We start from the raw sequence: 12137 nt of genomic DNA on the forward strand, positions 1-12137 counted from the left end.
TCAAACCAGAAAACATCCTAAAGGTTAGAGATTTTATTTGTTTATTTATTTATTTTGAATTTGTCACAGGAGTAGTGATGCTTAACAGTAAAGAGAGTGAGTTTAAAGCTTGAGAGTTCTCAGGCAGGTTTTACTGTGCTGACAGTCTGTCAAAACGCTAAATCCCTCTCAGTAAGATAGCTGGAATGTATCCTCTTTAAAGAACCCGGGCTAAAATATTAAAGCTCTATATTTTAGATCACTCTCTAATATATAAATAACATGAAGCAGACTTGATCTCACTGCTACTAGACTCTCTTTAAAAACATGCTTATACCAATATATATTTTTTTATTTTCTTTGCAAAACTCTGAAAAAATACACACATTTGCTGCAGTTTCAGCTTAAATGAAAACTAAAGGTAGAAAACTTTTTCACATTTATAATGTGTATCAGGCAGATTTCTGAGTAAAAAAATACTCACTTTCACCATAGAGAATAATTTGTAAGCTGCATATTTTAATATTTGCACATATGTATAGGTAATGTAATAACCTCACACACTAAGGTAAAACTAAAAATGTAGATACATAAAACAAATACATAAACATACGCGTTACTAATTAATGTTCAACAGTCTGATTGACAAACAAACAAACATGTTAACAGTGTCCAGAAGCGCCATCGTGTTTATTTTGCATTCTAAAAAATGCAGTGTTTTCCTTACCCAACATTGTGTCAAACACTGTAAAAAATCAAAGTCAAAGTCAAAGTCAGCTTTATTGTCAATTCAGCCACATGTATAAGACATATAGAGAATCGAAATTGTGTTACTCTCAGACCCAAGGTGCTTAACAGTAATATAAATTATGTATAGAAAAAATAGTAGAGTTTAAGAAAAAGAAAATTTACAGTATATACATTGCACATAAATGTGGTCTAAAAAATATACATAGGTAATAAAAATTGTAAACAATACAGTGACATTAAGGGCATATAGCAAATGAGTGCAAAGTAAACCAGAGTTGTGCAGATAAAAAAATGCTGAGTTGCTCACAATTCCTTCATGTTGTCCCAACACAAATTGATTGACTTAATTGTTTTTACAATTTTTTTAGTGGACTGAACATAAAAAAATAAGCTGTTTGAAAAAAAACTTAACAATTGTGTTGTTTCAACTCATTGTAAATGAGTAGTTTGAACAAAAAAAAAATATTTTTTTTCAATAAATAAGGACAAGACCAGAATTTTTTTTTTTTATTAAATTAGAATTAAAATTTTATTCCAACTGTTGGATTGTCTATACTTAATTTTGGATTATGACAACCCAGCATTAGTCATTTAAAATCACACATCAGCATCAGCAAACTGAATTTATTTTAATGTCATTCATTTCTTAAACTGTCACAAATTTTGCAGGAAGAAATTCAGAATATAGTTTAATATTATTTCAAAATTATTTTTTTATCTATTCAATTTCTTTCTTAAAACAAACTTTATATTGTCTTTGTGCTTATTCAGAAATGACAGTTGGTCAAAGTAACAAATTCATTAATTTGCTGTGATTAAAAAAATGATTTTAGCAAATATTGATTTCTTAACTATTCTGAAATTGAAACAATGAATACATTGTTACATTGTCTTACAACGAATATAAACATAGAAACAATCAACAAACAAAGGAACAAATACCATCAGTAGTTTACAGAATACATGATTCAACATGTCCTTTTATTCATTAGGGGTCGCCACAGCGGAATGAACTGCCAACTTAGAGTAATAGACAAGGATGAAGAGGCTATACGAGTGCTGTTATTATGGGAGTATCACACGACTATCAGCCAATCAGTTAAACTGTTAATCTAACAGCCAAACTGTGGTATAAACAAAAACAATTAATGTAAATCACCTAGAAAGTAAATAAGTGCGTTAAAGTCTCTGATAGACACAGCTGGGCTCAGTTTTTTTTAGTGAGATATATAGAGACTATAGAGTGTGTGTTGTCTGTGCAGCCGTCAGACTTTAAAGAGCTCTATGAAAGAGGCCATTGATACACACAGAATGAGCTAAAGACCAGAGGGGCAAAAGCCACAGCCAGACAGAGCCTTTAAGAGACTAACGGTACTGCTAGTAAAATACTGAGATTTGGAGTCTTTAAATGGTTTTACATTTTGCAGTGGCTGTACTGCAGAGCGCCGTGACAGTACAGTACAGGACGTACTATGGGAGATAGAAATGTGTCTGAAAGTGGTTAAGATTCTGCTCTGCTCTTCAAAGGCTAACTTTTTGACAGTATGAGGAACACTGAGTACTGTGACCTCCTCTGCAATATAGTTATAGTTATATTATTTCCTGTATAAAGGACCATTTATTCTGTGTAAAAATGATTATGCTACTAATCTAATTGATTTTTATATTTAAAAATGTATTTCATATGATAAAAAAATCCTATTATAAAGTTGGTGTCATGTTATCGACACCAACAATGGCATAGCAATTTATTACAATTATAATATTGTTCTAAATTATTTTTACTGTTTTTCTTTTTGCATTCTTTGGGTGATTTAACAACACAAACGTTTCGGCACACACACACACACACACACACACACACACACACACACACACACACACACACACACACACACGCACGCACGCACGCACGCACACACACACACACACACACACACACACACACACACACACATACATAGAGTTAAAGTCAGAATTATTAGCCCCTCTGTATTATTAGCCCCCCTGTTTATTTTTTCCCCCCAATTTCTGTTTAACGGAGAGATTTCTTCAACACATTATCATAATAACTTAATTTCTAAAAACAAATTTTTTTTTATCTTTGCCATGATGACAGTACATAATATTTGACTAGATATTTTTCAAGAGACGTTTATACAGCTTAAAGTGACATTTGAAGACATAACTAGGATAACCCTATAGTTAGCACCCTGACGTAGTGCCCCGAATAGTGGTAGTAGTTTTATATTAATAACCTAAATATGTATTAACCACCAAATAGCAATAAATTAAAACATGACGATATTAAAAATATTGGTTGATTTTTTTAAAAATAACATTGATAATAAAAATAATAACTGACATATCACTCACTGCATACCTCATTAAATAAATACACCACAAACATTTCCTAGGTATACTGAAAGCCTGCTGTGTTTTCTGGCTAGATGAAGTGGTCACTGTGACCAGTTCATTTCAGGCCTCGAATCTAAAGTAAAGAAAAGCAAGAGAGAGAGAAACAGGGGAAGAAAGAGAGAGAGAGATGTTGTGTGTGATAAAAGAAGTCCACCATTCTCCAAACTCTCTCACCTGTCACTGCCACTTTAATGGACTTCCTGATATCTCACAGCTTTTTCCTCTCTCAATTCCTCATGCCGGATATGAGCATAATCTGAGCAATCACTGCCCGATAGAAGCTAAAAGCTTGAGTTTAGTGTCTCCTTTCAGTCTGTCAGCTGCCCTTCACAATCTTTATTGAACACTTCTGTTTTTCCCCATATATATATATATATATATATATATATATATATATATATATATATATATATATATATATATATATATATATATATATATATATATAGTTGAAGCCAGAATTAGTAGCCCCCTTTTGATTTTTTCTTTCTTTCTTTTTTTAAATGTTTCCTAAATGATGTTTAACAGAGCAAGGAACTTTTCACAGTATATCTGATAATATTTTTATTTTAGAGGAAGTCTTGTTTGTTTTATTTCTGCTAGAATAAAAGCAGTTTTACATTTTTTAAACACAAAATTATTAGCCCCTTTTAGCTATTTATTTTTCCCGAAAGTCTACAGAACAAACCATTGATATACAATAACTTCCCTAATTACCTTAACCTTACCCTAAATGGCTTTTAGCCATTTCTTTAACTTGTATGTAAAAGTTGAATAATTTGTAACACCCCTAAAATCAATAGGAAGTGTGTTCCAAAAATGACTCTTAACTGAGAAGACTGACTGTGCAAAAGTTGTACATCAAAACTGCACAGAGTCTCCCCTTGTAACAGATCGTGCTTGACCATTATTGTTCTTGTGTGTCACAAACTCACATTATGGAGGTGGAGCATATCCATTTAAAATTTTAATAAATAACATTTTTGTATTATATTATATTGATGATAACTAATAGACTAATAATAACAGACTAATAACTAATAGAGTTAGATAGTTAGCTTAATTAACCTAGTTAAGCCTTTAAATATCACTTTAAGCTGTATTATATGTATATATATATATATATATATATATATATATATATATATATATATATAYACACACACACACACACACACATATATATATATATATATATATATATATATATATATATATATATATATATATATATATATATATATATATATATATATATATATATATATTAGATATTATATTAGAAATGTGTTGAAGAAATTTTCTCTCCGTTAAACAGAAATTGTGAATAAAATAAACAGGGGGTCTAATAATTTGGTTCTTATATATATATATACTTATTTTAATACAGTTAATAAAACATGTGTCTTAATTCAGAACAAGAAATTCATTTAGATCATTCAGATGTTGGGAAACAGCTGTCCATTCCTCTGACTGCCAAAAAAAAAAAAAAATGAAATTAAAAATGAAATAAAAATAAATACAGGTGAATCCAGCCTTGATTCACACGCAATTCAGGACAGCAACTTCACACTGCGACACCTGAGAGCATGTACACCAGATGGGGGATCAATGACAGAAAAGCTGAAGTGTTACGCTAACACCGAATATAACACACACTCTTCTCTTAGTAAACCAATCTGGCCAAATGATCCTGTTGAACAGACTCGCTCCCTCAGCTACACTGATTCTGTGCGAAGGAGTTTGTCCTCATTAGTGCGCTCATTAATCTAGTGATTGCGTACTGGGGAAGCGTACGTGAGAGATGTAAATAATGCAGGACGATGATTATTTAATGCTCAATCATTGGGTTACTTATGAAGAGGTTGCGGGTCTGAGGAAAGGTGCACTGCATTACGACTTTAAAAGCACCGACTGAAAGATGCATGAGAGAAGCATTTAGGTTACAAATGATTATTACATCCCTGATGATCAATTGATGAGATGCCTGCTTTTAACTTAATGTGTGTCACTGGTCTCTCTCTCCCTGTGTGTGCGTGTGTGTGTGGGTGGGTGTGTGTGTGTGTGTGGCTGTGCAATATGACCATAGAACAAAATAAACAGACTATCGTTTCATATTATGCTCTTTCGTTTATAACGTATATGTACACTCACAGGACACTTTGTTAGGTACATCAGTTCAACCGCTCATTAACACAAATTTCTAATCAGCCAATGACATGGCAGCAACTCAATGTATTTAGGCATGTAGACATGGTCAAGGCGATCTGCAGCAGTTCAAACCGAGCATCAGAAAGGTAAAGAAAGGTGATTTAAGTGACTTTGAACGTGGCATGGTTGTTGGTGCCAGACGGGCTGGTCTGAGTATTTCAGGAACATTGATCTACTAAGATTTTCATGCACAACCATTTCAAGGGTATATAGAGATTAGAAAAAGAGAAAATATCCAGTGAGCGGCAGTTCTGTGGGTTCAAATGCCTTGTTGATGTCAGATGTCAGAGGAGAATGGCCAGACTGGTTCGAGCTGATAAAGGCAACAGTAACTCAAATAACCACTCGTTACATCTGAGGTTTGCAGAAGAGCATCTTTGAACACAAAACACGTCCAACCTTGAGGCAGATGGGCTACAGCAGCAGAAGACCACACCAGGTGCCACTCCTGTCAGCTAAGAACAGGAAACTGAGGCTAAAATTTAAACAGGCTCACCAAAATTGGACAATAGAAGATTGGAAAAACGTTGCCTGGTCTGATGAGTCTCTATCTCTGCTGCCACATTTGAATGGTAGGGTCAGAAATTGGAGTCAACACCATGAAAGCATGGATCTATCCTGCCTATTTACTATATATTTACTTTGAGCCCATTAGTACCATCTTGATGGCTATTACCAGCAGGATAACACGCCATATTATAAAGCGTGAATCACCTCAGACTGCTTTCTTTAACATGACAATGAGCTTACTGTACTCAAATGGCCTTCAGTCACCAGATCTAAATCCAATACATTGTTAGATGTGGTAAAACAGGAGATTCGCATCATGAATGTGCAGCTGACAAATCTGCAGCAACAGCGTGATGCTATCATGTCAATATGGGCCAAAATCTCGGAGTGATTTTTCTAGTACCTTGTTGAATCTATGTTACGAAGGATTAAGGCAGTTCTGAAGGCAAAAGAGGTACAAACTGGTATTAATAAGGTGTACCTAATAAAGTGGCCGGTGAGTGTAAAATAGTATACATCATTTATATGAGCGCAATATTATATGCCATAACAGGGATGCAGACAGGATAATGAATAACAGCAAATGAAAGTAAATTTTTTTTTTTAAATGTTGGTCCTGTAATTATTCGCTTTTGAAGAGTGTTTTATATTTTATTATGCACACAATACATTTTATTCAAGCATTTGCCCTGAAGTTCTAATAAAGGGAAAAATAGGGTCACATATACTTTATATGAGTACATTTGTATGTAGTATATACATTAAAATGTAAAAAGAAATAGTTCTTTACATGTCCAGGCTCAGAATATATATACACAGTCAAGCCCAAAATTATTCATACCCCAGGCGTATTCTGACTTGATTCTTAAAGTTAATCCAACCTCTACCAAAAGATAATAAGATGATGTACAAGAGGTGTCTTTATGGGGAAAAAAAAATTCAATCATTTCGGGCTTGACTGTATATTTACATTATTAATTGACTGAATTTACAGATATGGTACTACATTATGATAAATATCACTATCAGGATATGATATTTTTGTCATATTGCTCAGCCAAAAGTGTGTGTGTGTGTGTGTGTGTGTGTGTGTGTGTGTGTGTGTGTGTGTGTGTGTGTGTGTGTGTGTGTGTGTGTGTTTTTGTGACATCAGGACATAAATCTGTATAATGACATGGGTATGACACAGGTATTACAAAAAAGAGGTGAAATATGAGGACATTGGTGACTCAAAAAGCTTATAAATCACACAGGGTGAGTTTAATCAGAGAGTAAAGCTGCACACAGTCTGCTGTGATAGTTGGGTTTAGGGGTAGGGTGAGGTGAGGGCAATACAATATCGGGTTTGAACAGTATAAAATGAACGGAAACCTATTAATTGTACCCACTTTTTTGTGTTTGTTTGTGTGTGTGTGTGTGTGTGTGTGTGTGTGTGTGTGTGTGTGCGTGTGCGTGTGCGCGTGTGGTGATTTCTCACCTCATAGTGTGCCACGCGCTGGGACTCAGAGATCAGCTGAGCATTGCAGATGTTACAGTAGCTCTCAGTGAAGAGTCCTTCATCACCAGCTGCCGCAGACTTCATCTGACCACACAAACACAATACAGTATGTTTATATGGACATGTATTCCAGAAAATACACACACATTTATGTTATTTGTCACATTTTGGCTTTGCAATGCCTTATGTTACATTACAATATTGAGAAAAAAAAAAAACATTTATTTTCCTCGTACACTATATAAATGTTGAAATTCAACAGTCAAACCCAAATTTAGGTATCATATGGAAAACCCAACATCTGAGTTAACTTTTTAATACAAATTGTATCTTTAAATTTGGGTTTGTCTACATTTTACTCAAAATTAGGTTGAAACAATCCAGCAATTGTGGACATTGACCAAAAAACAGTCATATAATTATAATTATTGAAACTAATATTTATACATCATCTGAAAGCAGAATAAATTAACTTTCATGTTTTTTTGTTAGTTTAGGACAGTATTTGGCAATAATAAAATGTTGTCTTAATGAAGTGCTTAGTAATGCACAAAACAAACAAAAAAATGTTTAGTTTATGTTTATAGAAGGAAATTGAAAAGATGTCTACATGTAACATAATTTTTACTTAATATTTTAATCATTCATTAATTAATTAATTTTCCTTTCGGTTTATACCTTAATTAAACTAGGGTTGCCACAGCGGAATGAACCACCTACTTATCCAGCACATGTTTCACGCAGCGGATGCCCTTCCAGCTGCAATCCATCTCTGGGAAGCATCCATACACACTCATTCACTACAGACAATTTAGCCTACCCAATTCCCCTATAGCACGTGTCATGGACTGTGGGGGAAACCGGAGCACCCAGAGGAAACCCACATGAACGCGGGGAGAACTTGCAAACTCCACACAGAAACGCCAACTGACCCGGCCAAAACTCAAAACAACAACCTTCTTGCTGTAAGCCGACAGCACTACCTACTGCTCCACTGGGACACCAATATTTTAATAATTTTGGCATAAAATAAAAACAATGCATACATTTTGCCTAATGCCAAAAATATATGGCTGTTCAACAATCAAAATTTTCTCTGTAATAACTTGTAAAACTGTAATGTAACATTCTCTGAGACCTTAAATGCCAAAATGTGACACAACATTACATAAATATTGTTTATTAAATAATTGTTGTTGTTTTTTGGCATACAAGTCCATTATTTGGAGGCTAAATCATAATGTGACTTATTGACTTTCTCCAATCTGAAACATAAAGCGAGTTCTCACTGTGGACTGAATAACACAATTAACATCAAGATCAAGCTAGCAAAATGTGCAAAGCATTTAGATTTGGAATTACTCAGATTAAGAGAGATGTGAGCATTCAACCCAATCTCACAAGAAAATGTACTTTGACATGTTGGCAAGATTCATTCAATTTAATTTGTACTTAACTTAAACGTATGATTTTAGAAAAAAAAAATGGATGTGAAGGCTTATTCCTATACATAACCATGACTGGTGAGTGCAGACAAAAATGCACAAATGATTTTAACAAATTCATCCAAAATCCCCTTTAATCTGCCAAAACATAAATGACCATGCCACTACAAATGACCATGAGACTGTTTAGAGTATTTTTATAGCACAAACTGTGCAGCAAAACTTGCTGAACACCCTGTACTATTCTAAGTGCTTGCTGTATGTTTGTTTAATTAAAGTTTTATCAGCTGAAAACTTGTGAAGAGCTTAAAAAATGTGTGAACGAGTCAAAAAAAAGCAACTGAATTTCCTCTTTCATACCAGTATCAGTGTTTCCAATGAATTGAAATATATTGAACTGTAATGACGGAATTTCAACTACAATGAGAAAAAAAAACAAAAAAAAAAACACTAACAGTCTGTAACAAGAAGTCTGTCTTGTTTATGATCACATCTTGGTCCTGTTTTTAGTTTGTTTAGATGTTTTAGCATTGTGCGCATATTTAGAAAGACCTCATCTGAGTTCAAGTTAGAAATGGACCAAGCTCTCTTTATTGTTGTTGTTTTGTGAACAACAAGATTCAGATGGTGGCATTTACTTGTATTCAAGTAAACAAGGCTAATTTAAATCAAACCAAGCCTGCTAATTTTGAACATAACCATAAATCTGTACACTAACATCAACTTCTGCAATGCAATTCTCACAGGGTGTTTATATTGTCATACCCAGTATATTTTCTGCAAAAAAAAAAATGCTACACACACATTCTGGAAACAAGGGATTAGATTTCTCACCTCTGGAATAGAAACTGCTATAAATTTTGATGGTCTTAAAAAGCCTCGTTTGTTAGTTTTGCAGAGGTTTTTGCACATCCTGTGGCTCATTTAAACATTTATAATGTATTACTGTTTTGAGCAGCCTGTTTTCAATAATTTATGGCGGATTTGAACATCATCCTTCTTGTAACATGCAATACTTCTCTTGATGACCCCTAATCACACTGCATTCTGGGATTGGTTTATCCATAAATATGTGTGTATATATGTGTGTGTGTGTGTGTGTGTGTGTGTGTGTGTGTGTGTGTGTGTATGTATATATATATATATATATATATATATATATATATATATATATATATATATATATATATATATATATATATATATATATATATATATTTAAATATATGTGTGTGTGTGTGTGTGTGTGTGTGTGTGTGTGTGTGTGTGTGTCTTTTGAAGTTAGCTAAAGTGATTTCAAATACACTGTTCTATCCTGCAAAACTTTTTGGAAAAAAAAAAAAGTTGACTATGAAGCCTTAAAATGTGTTTAAGGCACAACACTGGGGTATACTGTAGGAACAGAGCTGAAGTGTGCACTTTTGCAGTGGGATTGTGAGACTGTTTTTCCACACTGCTGAGAAAAGGTGTGAGTGTTTGAAACTGGAAATATGTGCCAGGAACTGGAAATATGTTGCTTTTAGTATGTTTCTTTGCACATTTAAGACAACATATCTCTTTTAAACCTTAACTAGAGGGTGATGTACATTTTTATTTTTTTGATCTGAAACATGTTACTTAGGATATGTTTTGTTGTACGTTTCAGACACACGTTCTTCTTCGTGCACAAGCAGAAGAAGGCGATGCTTGTCATACAGATCACCTAGTGCAGTTTTCTCAACCATGTTCCTGGAGGACCACCAGCTCTGCATATTTCTATGTCGTTAACCAAACACACCTGTTTCAGATCATTAGTTCATTAGATAAGACTGAAAGACATTTAATGGGTGTGACAGACCAAGGAGACATCAAAAACATGCAGTGCTGGGGGTCCTGCAGGAACATGGTTGAGAACCACTGACCTAAACCCAGGCAATAATTTTTTTCGAAAGGCAAGTGTAAGAGAAAACTGCCCTGCAGCTACATGGTTTTACCTTGATTTTACCTAGCTTTTATTTATGTTGTGGAACTGTGCTTCACACTGAATGTGCTTCACTCTGCGTCACAAATACAACACCATATCAGGTTACCTATCAAGCAAACTGACCACACCGGGAAAGCCATACATATGGGATTACATTTGATATTTCATTACAAGTTATGGACACCATTAAGTTGTATTGTGCTACAAGATGAATCCTTTATTTGTTGATATGTCCCTGTAAATTTCATTAGTGTTTAAAGGGACACATGTTTGTGTCATACTGTGATGTAGTGTTCATTTTACCTAAAAACTGCAGTCAAACATGCTGAGGTGTGTACACTCACTGGCCACTTTATTAGGTACACCTGTCCAACTGCTTGGTAACGCAAATTTCTAATCAAGAAAGGTATAGAAAGGTGATTTAAATGACCTTGAACGTCGCATGGTTGTTGGTGTCGGACAGGCTGGTCTGAGTATTTCAGAAACTGCTGATCTAATGGGATTCACACACAATCATCTCTAGGGTTTACAGAGAATGATCCGAAAAAGAGAAAATATCCAGTGAGCAGCAGTTCTGTGGGCGCAAGTGACATGTTGATGCCAGACGTCAGAGGAGAATGGCCAGACTGGTTCTAGCTGATAGGAAGGCAACAGTAACTCAAATAACCACTCGTTACAACCGAGTTGTAAAAAATTGGACAGTATAGAAGATTGGAAAAACGCTGTCTGATCTGATGAGTCTCGATCTCTGCTGCAACATTCGGATGGTAGGGTCAGAATTTGGCATCAACAACATGAAAGCATAGATCTGTCCTGCCTTGTGTCAATGGTTAAGGCTGTTGGTGGTGGTGTAATGATGTGGGGGATATTTTCTTAGCAGCAACCTAGCAATTTAACCGATTAAGGCAGTTCTGAAGTTAAAAGGGGGTCCAAGCTCATACTAATAAGATGTACGTAATAAAGACAGTGAGTGTATTTCCAATAAGCCTATGGTGCAATGTTTTCCATTCATTGAAAGAACCTATTGTTTGCAGTATGCAATGTGTAAAATGACCTGCATGTCTCAAGGTCAAACATGTAAGTTCATGTTGGCACACTAGATGATTTATCTCCAATTATAAGAGGATTTTGACTGACAGTTGAAAACAGATTTGGCAACCCATTGTTCCTGAACATTGATGTTTCCCTTACAAAACCTGTGAGTCAGAGCAACCACAGGCATTTATCTTGAAAAAAATTTAAAAAAAAACTAAGCTCAGGATTTCTCGAGAATGAATACGATATTTGAGAAAACTACCCATCAAACCAAATCCTCAATGTATAATTGAACAGCGGAGTGTCGTGAGAATTCAACATTGCTCTT

The 12137-nt window shown here is 34.5% G+C and overlaps 1 protein-coding gene across 3 annotated transcripts in view; it reads right to left on the reverse strand.

Moving 5' to 3' along the window:
* Window positions 1-12137, reverse strand: part of zgc:171482 — a 174195-nt gene that overhangs the window by 116967 nt on the left and 45091 nt on the right. For all 3 annotated transcript variants that reach the window (XM_068212964.2, XM_005157052.6, NM_001128272.1), the window contains 1 exon segment: window positions 7346-7450. In XM_068212964.2, the coding sequence (XP_068069065.1) occupies window positions 7346-7450 (105 nt within the window).

This window comes from Danio rerio, chromosome 13 (genome assembly GCF_049306965.1).
Source record: "Danio rerio strain Tuebingen ecotype United States chromosome 13, GRCz12tu, whole genome shotgun sequence".
In the NCBI taxonomy this organism is placed as follows: domain Eukaryota; kingdom Metazoa; phylum Chordata; class Actinopteri; order Cypriniformes; family Danionidae; genus Danio; species Danio rerio.